This window comes from Aulostomus chinensis, chromosome 12 (genome assembly GCF_037954235.1).
Source record: "Aulostomus chinensis isolate RoL2024-O1b breed Wild chromosome 12, RoL_Achi_v1.0, whole genome shotgun sequence".
Lineage (NCBI taxonomy): Eukaryota > Metazoa > Chordata > Actinopteri > Syngnathiformes > Aulostomidae > Aulostomus > Aulostomus chinensis.
In genome coordinates, this window is record NC_141331.1 from 3,464,583 (window position 1) to 3,477,464 (window position 12,882).

Here is a 12,882-nt window from a genome sequence, read left to right on the forward strand (position 1 = left end):
TTCAGTTTAATCATTTGCCAGCCGTAGCAAAAAAAGAGAGAGAGAGAGAGAGAGAGAGAAATCTTTAGTGATTTAAAATGGTCGGTAACAGACTTCCCTGGCTTAAGAGAGTTTTGAAACATGATGGGAAACGAGTGATAACAAATCAAATCGGCTTCCTAACACAGCGGTACTCACAAACCAGGCCTGGAAACGATTACAAAGAAATGGCTCAGATGAACAAATCAGTTCTCTTGAGCTTAAGGAGCTCAATATCAAACATTCAAGAGAGCAATTAAGATTCATTTCCACATATATATGTAGGTTTAATTACATTGAGCACACAGGGAGATGGAAAAAAGATATTTGTTGGCAAACATGGGGAGACGGTACAGATAAGCATTTGAATAAGAAGATGACGAGCTCTCTAGTTGGGTTTGATGCGTGTGTAGACAATGAAATGATGCGGAATGAAGTGACTTCAAATGAGAGGAGGAAAAAAGCTTAGTGGAATTTATCAGAATGTATGTACTTTGCTACATTTATCGCTGACAAATTATAGTCCTTTTTTAAAATAAGTTAATACAGGCCTAAAAGCTGCTTCTCAGTGAGGGCAGTTTACATTAAAAAACCTGACATCAAATAAAACAGCCGAGAGGAAAGTGGCTGATATGTTGGGGGGGGGGGGGGGGGGGGGGGGGTCAAGGGGTGTCATTGAAGAGGGAGCGTCAGCTCAACCTTCCCTGGTTCGGTCCTCTACGCTCCCCTCGTGTCCTCTTGGGGGAGACGACCCCAGCACACGTGGCAGTGCTAGCCTCGCGCTATAAACGTCCACAAAAACGCACGAATCATGTCTGCTTCCCTCGTTACCAGAAGCTGAGGATTCCGACATCAGGCCAGACTGTGGATGTAGCCACATTAGCTGTGTCAGCACCAAGACCTGCTCAAGAACAAACTAGCATTCGCTAACCACCAAACAAACTTTACCTTTTGAAGGTGGCTCGAGCAGATCCATCAGGCCAGATGAGCTCATCGGTGAGGGGGAGGGCCACGCACGTCATGTTGTGCCACGTAGCCATTCGCTTTGCTTGTAGCCTCACTCGCCTCCCGCGCTGCTGCTGTTGTCCTCTTGTTTTAGCTGCGCGCTCGTAGCCACGCTCGTAGCCGCGCTCATATCGTCATGGTAACTACCCAAAACTAATGACTGTTGGTGGAAGTTTGGAATAAAGAATGATCTGATAAGCTGAGTTTTGATGTCAGGCTAATGCTAAGAAGGTTAGCGTTTGTTCCTTTATGATGAACCGCAATGGTTGGAGCTACAGAGAAGGAGCTTGTTTTCAGTTATATGTACATACCGCGCGTGTGTGTGTGTGTGTGTGTGTGTGTGTGTGTGTGTGTGTGTGTGTGGGTGTCACAGAAGCTGTAGAGGCCTGGTGGTAGAGTGTCTACAGAGTTAAAACAGGACTCTCTACAAAGTTCTGATCAGCTGTGTGACTTTAGCGAGGTTGAACTGTGAGTGCGATGTAAAGTTGACGATATTGTAGCTTGAAGCTGATTAGGGCGATGGAGAGCAGGGGGAAGGAGGCTGGGATTGAACTGGACGATGCCTTTTAAGAGAGAGTAAAGGGACAGTTTGAAGGTTTTCGCTTCAGCTTCCAGCTGTAAACCGCGGCTCTACATTCTTGAGTTACCCAGAAGTCACGCAGGGAGGAAAAACTTCTTTGTGAGATCAAGACGCTGAACGCTGAGTACTTGAAAAAAGCAAATTACACGCTCGACACCCACAGTTCCTCCCACTGAAAGAAAACTATGCTCTTTTGATGGCCAAACCTCCGTCAAAATAACCTTTCCTCCTCTCATACTGCATCCCGACTTAAAATAGCCTCAAAATAAAAACTTGCCTCCGACTGCAACGCCTCAGACAGGTGAGCGTCTCACTGTCTCTCCTCTAACTGTAAGACACTTGATGTCTGTTGAACTCAGTTCCCCTTGTCTTGCTCAATTACTCCGACCTGGAAAGGCTTGAGGTACCCAGCTTGCTTCCAGCTCACCTTGTGAGAAGCAGCTCAGTTCAAAGTATCCAGGTAACTTGCTGCCTCTTGACTGACATCTGAAGAAAACTTCTTCTTCTTCTTCTTCTTCTTTTTTTTTCATAAAGTTTGTTTCTGCAAACTCAGATAATCAAGGGGACATTTAGTTTCTACTTAGCTAAGAAAAGAAAACATTTGGAGAGAGTTCTGCTTCTGAGGTAGTGCCCTTTAAATTGACTGTCAAGTTTCCCAAATTGAAATGTGTCCCTTCAGTCACGATAAAAATTGGATCTATAGAAGGCAATTTATGCGTGTCAGAGGGTCCGCCGCCTCCCGCCTGCCGGAATCATCTCATCAACGCCGCGTGGAGCAACTGCACATGTCCTCTACCTGATGCGGTGCACAGGGGAGGGACCTCACCCATGCTGGCGTTCGTATCGGCAGTTTTGTCGGTTGAAAACGTCTCTCCAGCCCACCAGCCAGGGTTTGTCCAGCTCTGAGCCTGCAAGGCCAAACGCCGACACGGAGTTACCTCACCCGCTTCGCCACGTCACAGCTTCTTGACTGAATAGAAGGTCGGTGACCTCTTGTTGGCTCTGCCGTCAGGCTGTGTGTGTGTGAGTGAGTCATTTCTAAATGTAGCTTGACCCACACACACAAACACACACACTTCACAAGAGCTCAGTGTGTTGTTTTCCAAACACTGAATGTTCCTTAACGTTCTAACGTTCCTTCTAACTGATGTCACTAAGCAAGTCGGAAATTCCAAAAGCTGTGAGTACGTCATCTCTTTCACCTCGAGCAAGACTTTTTGAACTTTCTGATGCCATTTTACTCCAAACTCGATGTGATATATGATGGCATATACAAATGTATATATACTAATATAAATATACGTGAGTATTTATATATTTTTTTCTTTTGCACAAATATGTCAGCTTGTTATTTTAAACATAACTGACTTCCATACCCCCCCCCCCACACACACACACACACACACACACCCACACAGACACACACATCATTTGATTGCTTCATTTATTCAGGTAAACTTCCACATTCCACAAGCAGCAAAAAATGTTAAATGTGACCCAGACGCACCTCCCCTCACCTGTGTCGCCTCCATCGTCCTCAGACACCATCCTGACAGGTAAATGGAGGCGCTGCTGACTGTGGCACACACACAATAACAACTTTCCATCATGTGGACGAAATTGCATCTTTGCGCTGTCGTGAGTGCAATCAAGTGTGTGGAGGATTCAAATAGGTGTATTCCAGGAAGCCATCAAATGTTTGTTGTTATTGTAAAAATAAAAGCCAACATATTAAACGTGAGTATTTATGAAGCGTATCGGGGGTTGGTGGGGACTCGTGGGTTCTCCCGAATGCAGGCGCCAGCCCCGTCTGGAGAGGCTCAGGTGCAGGTGCGTCGGTGTAATCAGACCTCCATTCTCTCAACTGACAGCTGTTTTACTCTCACCTCTGCAGGCTGCTCCTCCTGCAGTCGCCCATCTATTACTGCCTCCCCTGAAACCCTCACTAACAGCACACGTCTGCACGGCCACGGAGGATTGTGACATCCAGGCCGCCGCCGCCGCCGCCGCCTCCCGGGTTTGATGTTTAATCTGCTACATCTGGCATCAACACTTGAAATGCAGCACCTGAGTAACAGCTGCCCGTGGCTGTTCTGACCAGTAGGAAACAAACTCTCACCGCCTCTGGGGGTCGCAGAACAAGATCTCACCCAAAACTCAAGTATTTCCCCCATGACGTCTCGATAGGAAGCCACAAAACTGTCCAACGTTGATGAACACCATCGCAGGGCCATCAGGGGTTCACTATGTTGCTCCAGGATACTTGGACATGGTCACTGGTGTGAGGATCGAACCAGCGACCCTGCGGTTGCCAGATGACCACGCTACCTCCGAGCCATGCCGCCCCAGCGTCATGCATGCATTTTTAATCCAGTCGTATTACCGTAATCCAATAAAGAGCCAGAAAACAAACAAACGAGGAAACTAATGGTTCAGTGTGACCACGAACGAGCTCAGCCACAGTCGCGCTGCAGCTCAGAGGTTTATTGGGTTTGTGGTTTAGCTCAAGTTCGCGCGTCTTTGTACTACTGAGCGAAGGAATACGTAACGGAGGTCTTGTCTATGCTGGACGATGCACCTGAGAGCTTCCACGCGGCCACGTTAGACAGCCTTGCTGTTGTGGGTCCGTTAGCTTTGAGCTAAAACTACGAGTCTGGCGTTTTCTGGAGCCATCGTGAGGCCGTGCAGGAGGGAAACCCACCTCCGTGAGTTTAGGTGAATGAATGAAAGCTCAGCTCTGCCTGTTGTGTGAGATATCCCTTTAATGTATTCATTTTGTGTGTTCACACCTTTATGACCGAGGTAGAGATCTGAGTTTGTTCTGGAGAGGTCGTTCACGCAGGACAAGGAGCAACAATGACAAGCATCTGATTTGATTATAAAAGCTTATGGTCGCTTTTCAAACAGCATTCACAGGCTTCTTCCTGACGTCCTGGTTCTCAGGTGTGGCGTCTCTCACTCTGCCTGCACCCTCTCCAGACCTGGAACCGCCTCTGCCTCGCTACCTGCTGTTGGTACTTGCTGACTGGCGCCTTCTGCCAGCTGCCCTTTTCCCCTGCAGCTCTCAGCTCGTCTGCCAGCTACATCATGAACTTCCTCCAGACTGTTTTGCTGCAGCTGAACTCCTTGAAGAGGATTTAGAGCCCATGATGCCAGCAGCAAGGTCCAGGATGTAAAAAACAACCCAAAAAAACGCCACTGGCCTTCTGCGTGTACCACCTTTCCCTGCGTTTGGCACCGTCTCTGCCCACACTCGTGCACGCACACACACATTCTTCCTCTGGAAGGTAGCGAGTGTTGCGTCAGCACATTTCAGCATCTTTTTGCTGAACAGCTCCATTTGGCCTCTCACGCTGTTTCCCCCAGGACGCCGCCGAGGCTGCCCGTCTTTGCCTTACAGGCAGCGGCCGGTTGCAGAGAGAAGCGAGGAAACAGTCAGACACTTTCTGGAGGACTTTTTTTTTTGTCACGGCCCCAACAGTCACTGGAGAAATACCCCCTTTTCAGGAAGTTTTGAATCACGGGATCTGGTAACCACTTAAGTTCTTGAAAACCCTCGTATTTTTTTAGGAACGAGAAGGTGCCATCAGCACAACAGGAGTGAATCAAGTGCTTCCCAATCGATCGAGATGAGCGAAGGCAGCGCCGGATGCCGCCATTAAACCACATAAACAGCTGTGTGATGGAGAGAGGACGTGTGGCTTCTTCTCATTTCCGTGTGCCACACGCAGCCAAAGCTCTCCACTCAGAGGCTAAATCCACCTGGGGGGGTTGGGAGTAGTCGCGCCATGAACTGCACTAATTTATTAAACACGCTTCTTTTTTTTCTACAATAAATGAGTTGGGATACAAGTGTTATTTTGCCAACTCTTGTGATTGTGTTTTTCCCTCGGACCAGGAGAGACCCAGCATGTCTCAGCACTCTCTCTCCCGCCCGCTGACCTCTGGCCTGGTCTCTCCCTCCTCACGGAACCCGCACGTCTCCTCCTCAACCACCCCGACACATTTTTCAGCGCTCTGACATAAACAGTTGGACTGCGTGCCGGCGTCTTTCATCTCCCCTGACTACAAACAATTCACCTCAAGGCTGAAAAACATAACATATTTCCATATCATTTTGCCAGTTGAGTAGCTTTTGAAAAATTGCTCTTATTAGCTTTTAACTCCAGATTCTTTTATTGTTCCCTCTCAGCGTGTCTCTCCTTCAAGTGGCAGCGTGACTGCAAACGTTACTGTGGGTAGGTTTTATGTTCATTCATTATGTGATGAGGACTCAATGCATGAAAGTGACTTTATTAATAACCTGCCTGGATCCCCTCGCTGCAGCGCTTCTGATCTGCTCGACGGACATCGACGGCTTTAAGGGAAGGAACCACCGAAGTTACGACTCATTTTATTTGAGCTCGTTCATTCAAGGTTCTATTTTTATGTGTCATCTCTGTCTGTTCTCTCTGTCTCTCGCCCCTCTTCTTCCTCCTCTGCAAACTTTCACCCTCACAATCGCACCTCCAGGCAGCCGAGGACTCTTGTTAACCTGAGCTGTGTGTGTTCAGTCTGCAGGAGGAAGCAGGGAACCCCCAGGTACCAGGAGAGGGCTGTTTGGCCGGCTCCCGTTTCTTTGCCATGAGGGGCATCAGTATGACGAGGTGCTGAGAATCTCCCTGCTGAATTTCTGTTGTAGAAAGTTGTAAAAAAAAAAAAAATGTAGCACTTGTCTACAGCCACATTTCCACGAGCTACCGCCGTCGAGAATCAACCAGGTGTGTCAACCACCTTGACCAGAAGATGGCGGCAGAGGCAGCCTTGTTACGGCTGTAGCAGGCAGTGAAGACGAAGAAGAAAACCCAGAAATACGACATGGCTGCGTCCGAATTGCCAAGTGGCAACCTACGTCCTCCTGCTGCGTCCTACCGCTGCGTCCTACTCCTACAACCTAAACACGGCGGCACCATTCGGACACTCTAGAAGATTGGTGGTGAAGCACGACCTCTGCTGGCAGAGCACAGATACCGCAATTAGGTAGCCAGCACCAACGAAAGCCCCACCTGCTGGCCTGGCTGTCGTACTGCACCCCACTCTGAACGCACCTTTCACTCATTCTCTACTATTAAGCACATTAACGCACCTGTAAAGGTGTGTTCACACCACGTCGCGTTTGGTGTGAACACACCTTTAGTCATCAACAACGACTATAAATGTTGGTGTTCATAAGAATGGGAGACTGTTGGTGGCGCAAACTTGGCTTGCACGTCCACAAGTTTTTAGGGGACGAAGGAGAAGTCCACGGTGCATTGTGGGCCATAGGTTGGGCCATAGGATGCACCTGAACCGACCTACAATGTGGGCGTGTTTAGGCTGGAATTTAGGTTGCCAAGTAGGTCGCTACTCGCGCCAGTTGTGGTTTCAGACAGCCTACGACCTGCTCTGAGACCTACCATCAGACCTACTTGGCAATTCGGACGCAGCCCAAGTCAGCGCTCCTTAAGTTTGGACAAGCTGTAAATGTTTGTTGGTGCCAGACGCGTGGCTGCTTCTCCAGTTCTTCAAGTTATCAAAAACAGCTGGTCAGTCGTAGGAATTTAAAGATTTGCTCCATCAGACTTTCAGTTGGGTGATTTAAACCCCCATTTTTCCCCATTTTTTTTGAGGGGGGGGGGCAAAACCCCCTTAAGTGAGTACTAAAACTTTTTTGCCAGGTTGAGGTAGTTTCTACTGCAGTAAAAGCAGGAGTGTGATGAAACGCGCATCAAAACCCATTGATGAAAACATGGCTGCTGTCATTTTCTACCCAGGTGTCCAGCCAGCGAAAGACAAGACCCTCAAACGCACGTCCAGGTGCCAGGAGAAAAGATGGAGGGGAAAACGCTCCGGTTGGTATCTTTATCTGGTAGGTGGATGTTCCATTCTGTATCATGGCAACCAGACCTGTGGAACTCCCGCCTGGGCACCTGGAAGATGATCACACACACACACACACACACACACACACATATATATATAAACCCTGGTGGAAAAGTGGGTGCGAATGGATGTCCATCAGGGTTTGTGTCATTCATCTTTTTTCTCCAAAGCACTCATTTAATGTCACCAATCTCTTGAGTGACTCCCTGCCAGTGAAACAGGACGAGGCTTCAGCCAGGAGAAGGAGCAGCGCGGCGTTTGTCACGGCTCGTTTTGCCAGTCGGCGTGGAGTGGAGTGATACCCTTGAGTTTTGAATATTTCATGGACTCGGGCGTTTCATAGGCAAACCCACCGCTACACAAAACTGCTTATCAAAACTTGCAAAGTAAAGTGGTAACGAGTAACAAAGCCTTAAACCCTGGTACTTTCCCCTGAAGAGGGGCAGCTCTGTATTATGGATTTATTTTTCTTCGTCTTGTATATAATGACTTTTGTGTGTCATCCAGACGGATGTCGTCCTTGAGCGATCCTCCCTGTGTCTGAGCTTCATGCCTGCACCGTGTTTCTAGAGAATTAGCAGGACAGTCTTGACATAAACCTGCTGAGAGAGAGAGAGTGAGGAACTGCTTTGCTGGAGGTAATGAATAAATATCTGAAAAGATATAAACTATAGTGTTTCTTTGTTGACTTGACCAATAAATACTGCATATGCTCAGCGGGGTACTCAGAGAAGGGAAAGGTTAATGAAATACATGCTGGATAAAATGCTAGGAAGACACTCGGGGGAACAAGAAGTAATGTATGTGCACATTAAAAGAAGGCTGAAAAGCACAAATAACTCATTAAAATGTCTCTTTTTATTGTGAAGAAATAAGAGTGCGGCGGGGACGAGGTGTTTCTGGGGGGCCATCGGGGGGGTTAGCATGGGATTTTTTTCACATTTCATTATTAATCGTTGTGGAAAATAAGCTCTGTTGCATGAAAAGGTAAGTGACTGAACACGTTTTATTCAGGAAAGATCATCTTCAGAAGCTAACATCACCTCCATGGTTTTTGAAGTGTAAATGCCACTGTTAGAGGTGCTAAGCTAACATGATGCTACACAGAGCTGCGCAACACGACTTCACCCTTAGCTTCACGTTTCTTTTTGGTATTATCTGATATTTAAAGTCTGTGACAACCTCCGGAGTCTCGTTAAGCCTGTTCTAGGTAACATTTTTAAGACATTTAAACGCCACCACGTTCACGAGTGTCATTTTTATCGGCACTCAGATATTTCAGCCAGCGTGAGCCGCTGACGTCATCACAAATGTCACCTTCTCCTGGTTGTAGAACTCAACCCTTTCTGTTGGAAATGGAATTTCAACTCCGTCCTTGATTGTCGTGAAACCCTCAGTGTTGTGACCGACTTTGCTTCTGTGCGAGCAGATTACAGATGATAATTTCAGATTTTCAAACCTTTGGGATTATCAACACCCGGTGCACTGTGTGGTGGGAAAAATCAGGGCAGATTTGACTGATGTTTCAAGAAGCAGCGAGAAAGCAAAAAAAAATAAAGGTAAAAAACTGACAAACCAAAGAAGTCAAAGGTCAGCCGGAGGGAGGAGATGTGGCCTCCAGTAGGGGGGGCATGGAGGGTGATGATCACAGCCCAAGATGAGGAGAGAATGATGGATGGGAGCTGTGGCGGGACTCCTCGCTCTCCGCTGGAGCTTAGGAAGGCGGAGGCAGAAACTAGGGGACGGTGGCGACCTCGGCGGTTACGACCGTGGCTTCGCCTCCTGGTGGACACCTGAGGAAGTGGTCGCCTGGGGCAGAGTGTCATGGAGTATTTGATGTGAAACATGAAACATGTTTCTGTTTAACTCCCAGAACTCGACTGGCTGTGACGAGTCAGACGGGAGAGTGTGCTTCCCGCTTAGAGGTTCCATACCTGGGACGATGCTGACACACGGCTGTGGAGCCACTTTCCAATAAACTGTGAACAATCGTGAGTCAAACACGTGTGTGTGTGTCTTCTGATGATTTTTGCCAAGATAATTTTTTACAGATGCGGAGCACAACTCTCCTTCTTTAGCTTTGCCGTTTCATCCTCTGTACGCTTGAACAGACTCTTAGAAGACATTAAAGATCCAGCCTCCAGGTCAAAGCCCCGCTGGGCCCGCCCGTCAATCAAAACTCTCCCAGCTCAACTCCCTGATGGATGCTGTTCTGTTCGCCGATGACATCAGTGATAGACACATCATCCATTTCTCTTCAGGCTGCGCTAGAAGTGACCAAAGACACATTCATCTCTGGGTATTTGGTCCATGGTTGTAGCAGCTATTGATCCTGACAGATGGGAGACCAGAGAGAAGAATGGGCCGGGTCAGAGGTGACAGGTCCTGGCCCACACACCCACGATTAAAGGTCCATGTATTTTACCAATAGCACATAAATCATTTCACAGTGGGCTGAGTTACTGGAGTGAAGTCCAGTTCCTTCACTGCTCTGTTCATTTATAGTTCAACATTGTAGTTGTACCTCAAGTTACTGCAGTTAAGATTCTGGTATTCTTGTGTTCCTGTCTTTGAAACGTGCAAGTTTTAAGAATCCTTTACTTCCAACAGACTTTTTTTTTTTTTTTTTAATTGACCAGCTTTGTACATCTCAGAGGAAGATGGTGCACCACCTGGTGGTTTGAAGTGATTTCCTCTCACGCAGGCGTTGATGCGACTGACTGCTGGCTGTAGGTCGCACGATGCGGTAACTCTCTTTAATGTCTGTTTGCGTGTGTCTCCCTGATGCAGCAGCACCAGGGGCCCCAGCACCAGCAGCACCAGGACCAGCAGCACCAGGGGCCCCAGCACCAGGACCACCAGCACTTGCAACACCAGCACCAGGACCAGCACCAACAGGAGCACCAGGAGCCCCAGGAGCCCCAGGACCAGCACCAGCAGGAGCACCAGCAGCACCAGGAGCCCCAGGACCAGCACTAGCAGGAGCCCCAGCACCAGGGGCCCCAGCACCAGGAGCCCCAACCCCAGCACCAGCAGCACCAGGACCAGCAGCACCTGCACCTGTCTGAGGTAGTTTTTGTTCACTGTGCTGTTGCATGAAAAAGGAAAGACACGGAGGGAAACAAGGTGAAACCAACTCCCTTTTGTCAACGCGGCGACTCAGGTGACGTGACGTCACGCAGCTGAAACTTGAACCTGCTCATTTATTTCTCCACTGTTAAACCGAGTCCACGTTTGATGAGTTCATTTCCTTGCTTGTATTATTTACATGTGAAATGCAGCTTCGCTGGGCGATTGGTGGGGAATGTAAACGGCCGACACAATGAGAAAGACGACATTCTAACTTGCTTTTGGACGCAGCATCACCGCGCATGCACGCACGCACACACACACACACACGCACGCACACACACACACACACACACACACATAGATTCACAAACACACATCTGAAATAGGATGAAACCATTTCTCAAAGGGAATTTTGCTTCAGGCAAAGCAGTGAACTGCCTGCAGGCACTTGACTTTCAGGGGCTTCGTGTGTGTGTGTGTGTGTGTGTGTGTGTGTGTGTGTGTGTGTGTGTGTGTGTGTGAGTAACTGGATTAGCTGCATATTAGAATGCAAATACACACCAATGAAATCAACTTGACCGTGGATTATTGAGTCATCTTGTCTCTCCGTGTCTAAATATAGTTGCACTGCTTTTAGGGATTATTTGACTGTGTCTGGGTTAATAGAATCAGAAAAACTTTGTTGTTGTCTGCATTGTTGGACTGCAAGTGATAAATCACAGGAGAGAGGAGATGCTGTGTGAGCTTTACCTCCGTGGTACCGTTCGCCATGTCCTCTACTTGCTGCCACTGTCCCCCTGGAGGTTCTAAAACCTCTGAAACCCACGCCGACTAGAACCTCAAGCCCAGCCATCGCTGTCCGACATATCCAACTGGGATTTCCCAGGATTTAACTGAAATCAATACTTAAAAAATAACGTTGAAGTAACTTCGTCAGTCCAGTTACCCTTCCGTTCTTCATCAGGACTGTTTAAAGACGAGGGGCCAGCATGTAACATGCTTGTGCTCCTAGTAGAGTTCACCCATGTGTTCTCATAAGTTCTCCATGAACGTTCTTTGTGTGTGTGTGTGTGTCCATTCAGCTTCAGTAATAACATGGTACTTTTGTACAAAAGAAAACCCAAAACTTTACAAATACTGCGCCAGCGCGTTCATCAAAAACGTTGGAGCCACAAAGCATCAGAATTCTCCTGGGATGGAAGCGGCTCAGTCCACTCACGTGAAAACACGAGGCCCAGATCCAGAGCTGGATTCTGATCCAGAGCTGGATTCTGATCCAGAGCTGGATTCTGATCCAGAGCTGGATTCTGATCCAGAGCTGGAGATGTCAGCGCTCTGAACGGCTTCTGGTTTGTCTGTTAGCAGGTATTTTAAACACTTACAGATGCATTTTGATTAAATCTGGATAAAAAGACATTTTGAAAAATGAATAACTTTTGTAAGCAAAGTGTAAATCCTGGATCCTGAAGGTTTCAGCATGATATAGCTGTTAGCGCCAGCAGCAGACCTGTTAGCACGAGCAGCGGGCCTGTGTCGAATAGTAGCATGTTCATGTTTCGTCTCCACGCCACCTCTGTGGTAGTGGTTTGTGCTCTGTGAGTACCGTCTAGTTTTAGTGTCTTATTATCAACTGGAATTCACACGTTTCCTTGCTGGCAGTCGACTCGACCCTTAGCAGAATCACACCATCGCTCGTATCATAGCTCTTTATTTGTAGGCTGCCGTCCGGGTGAGTGATAGTCGGCAGATAATAGTCCTCCCAGCCGTGGGGATCTGACAGCTCCTGACATGACTCCCCTCTCAAGCACATCATTTACCCCCCCAGCGCCCCCGTCCCGCCAAACCCCAGCAGGCCTTTTATTTTGCTTATCACCAGATGCGCATGGCTGCACATGCAGTAAGTGACACAAATTATGCAAAAATAAGCCCCATAAAAACTCCACTTACATTTGTGCACAACACACACACACACACACACACACACACACCCCATTCTATGACTAATGTCTTGACTAGGCTGTTGCTTTTTTTTTCTTTTTCCCCCAGAATGCACAAGCTCGAAATACACAAGAGATGAAAGTGACAAAATGGTGGCTGGGGTCAGAGGTCACCTGCTGTCACGGAGGCCAGCGCGGCCTCACGTTCTGGACTTGTTCGTTCATCCTCCTGGCCACGTATCTCGGATTTATCTGAGCTCCTGATTTACTCGTCTCATAAAAACTAAAGCAGTACAACAACTGGTCCCATGAAGGTTTCAGTAACAACAAACGAGGCTTTGAAACCCGGCTCTGCTTCCTGGTGACTGC

At 47.9% G+C, this 12,882-nt stretch overlaps 1 protein-coding gene across 10 annotated transcripts in view; it reads left to right on the plus strand.

Annotated features, from left to right (window-relative positions):
• LOC147251765 (mechanosensitive cation channel TMEM63B-like) overlaps window positions 1–10,374 on the plus strand; it is a 52,081-nt gene extending 41,707 nt beyond the window's left edge. For 2 of the 10 annotated variants that reach the window (XR_015118672.1, XR_015118675.1), the window contains 7 exons: window positions 5,796–5,841; window positions 5,930–6,019; window positions 6,157–6,249; window positions 7,396–7,490; window positions 8,012–8,142; window positions 9,378–9,495; window positions 9,616–9,876. Coding sequence is in view for 2 of the 10 variants with exons in the window: in XM_086219678.1 (XP_086075804.1) it covers window positions 5,796–5,841; window positions 5,930–6,019; window positions 6,157–6,230 (210 nt within the window). In the remaining 8 variants the exon portion in view is untranslated. Of the gene's footprint in view, window positions 1–3,497; window positions 4,373–5,795; window positions 5,842–5,929; window positions 6,020–6,156; window positions 6,250–7,395; window positions 7,585–7,674; window positions 7,974–8,011; window positions 8,143–9,377; window positions 9,496–9,615; window positions 10,140–10,294 lie in introns of those variants that run through there. The other 8 variants (XR_015118676.1, XR_015118671.1, XR_015118670.1 and 5 more) reach the window with 8 other exon arrangements.
• The last annotated feature ends 2,508 nt before the right edge of the window (window positions 10,375–12,882 follow it).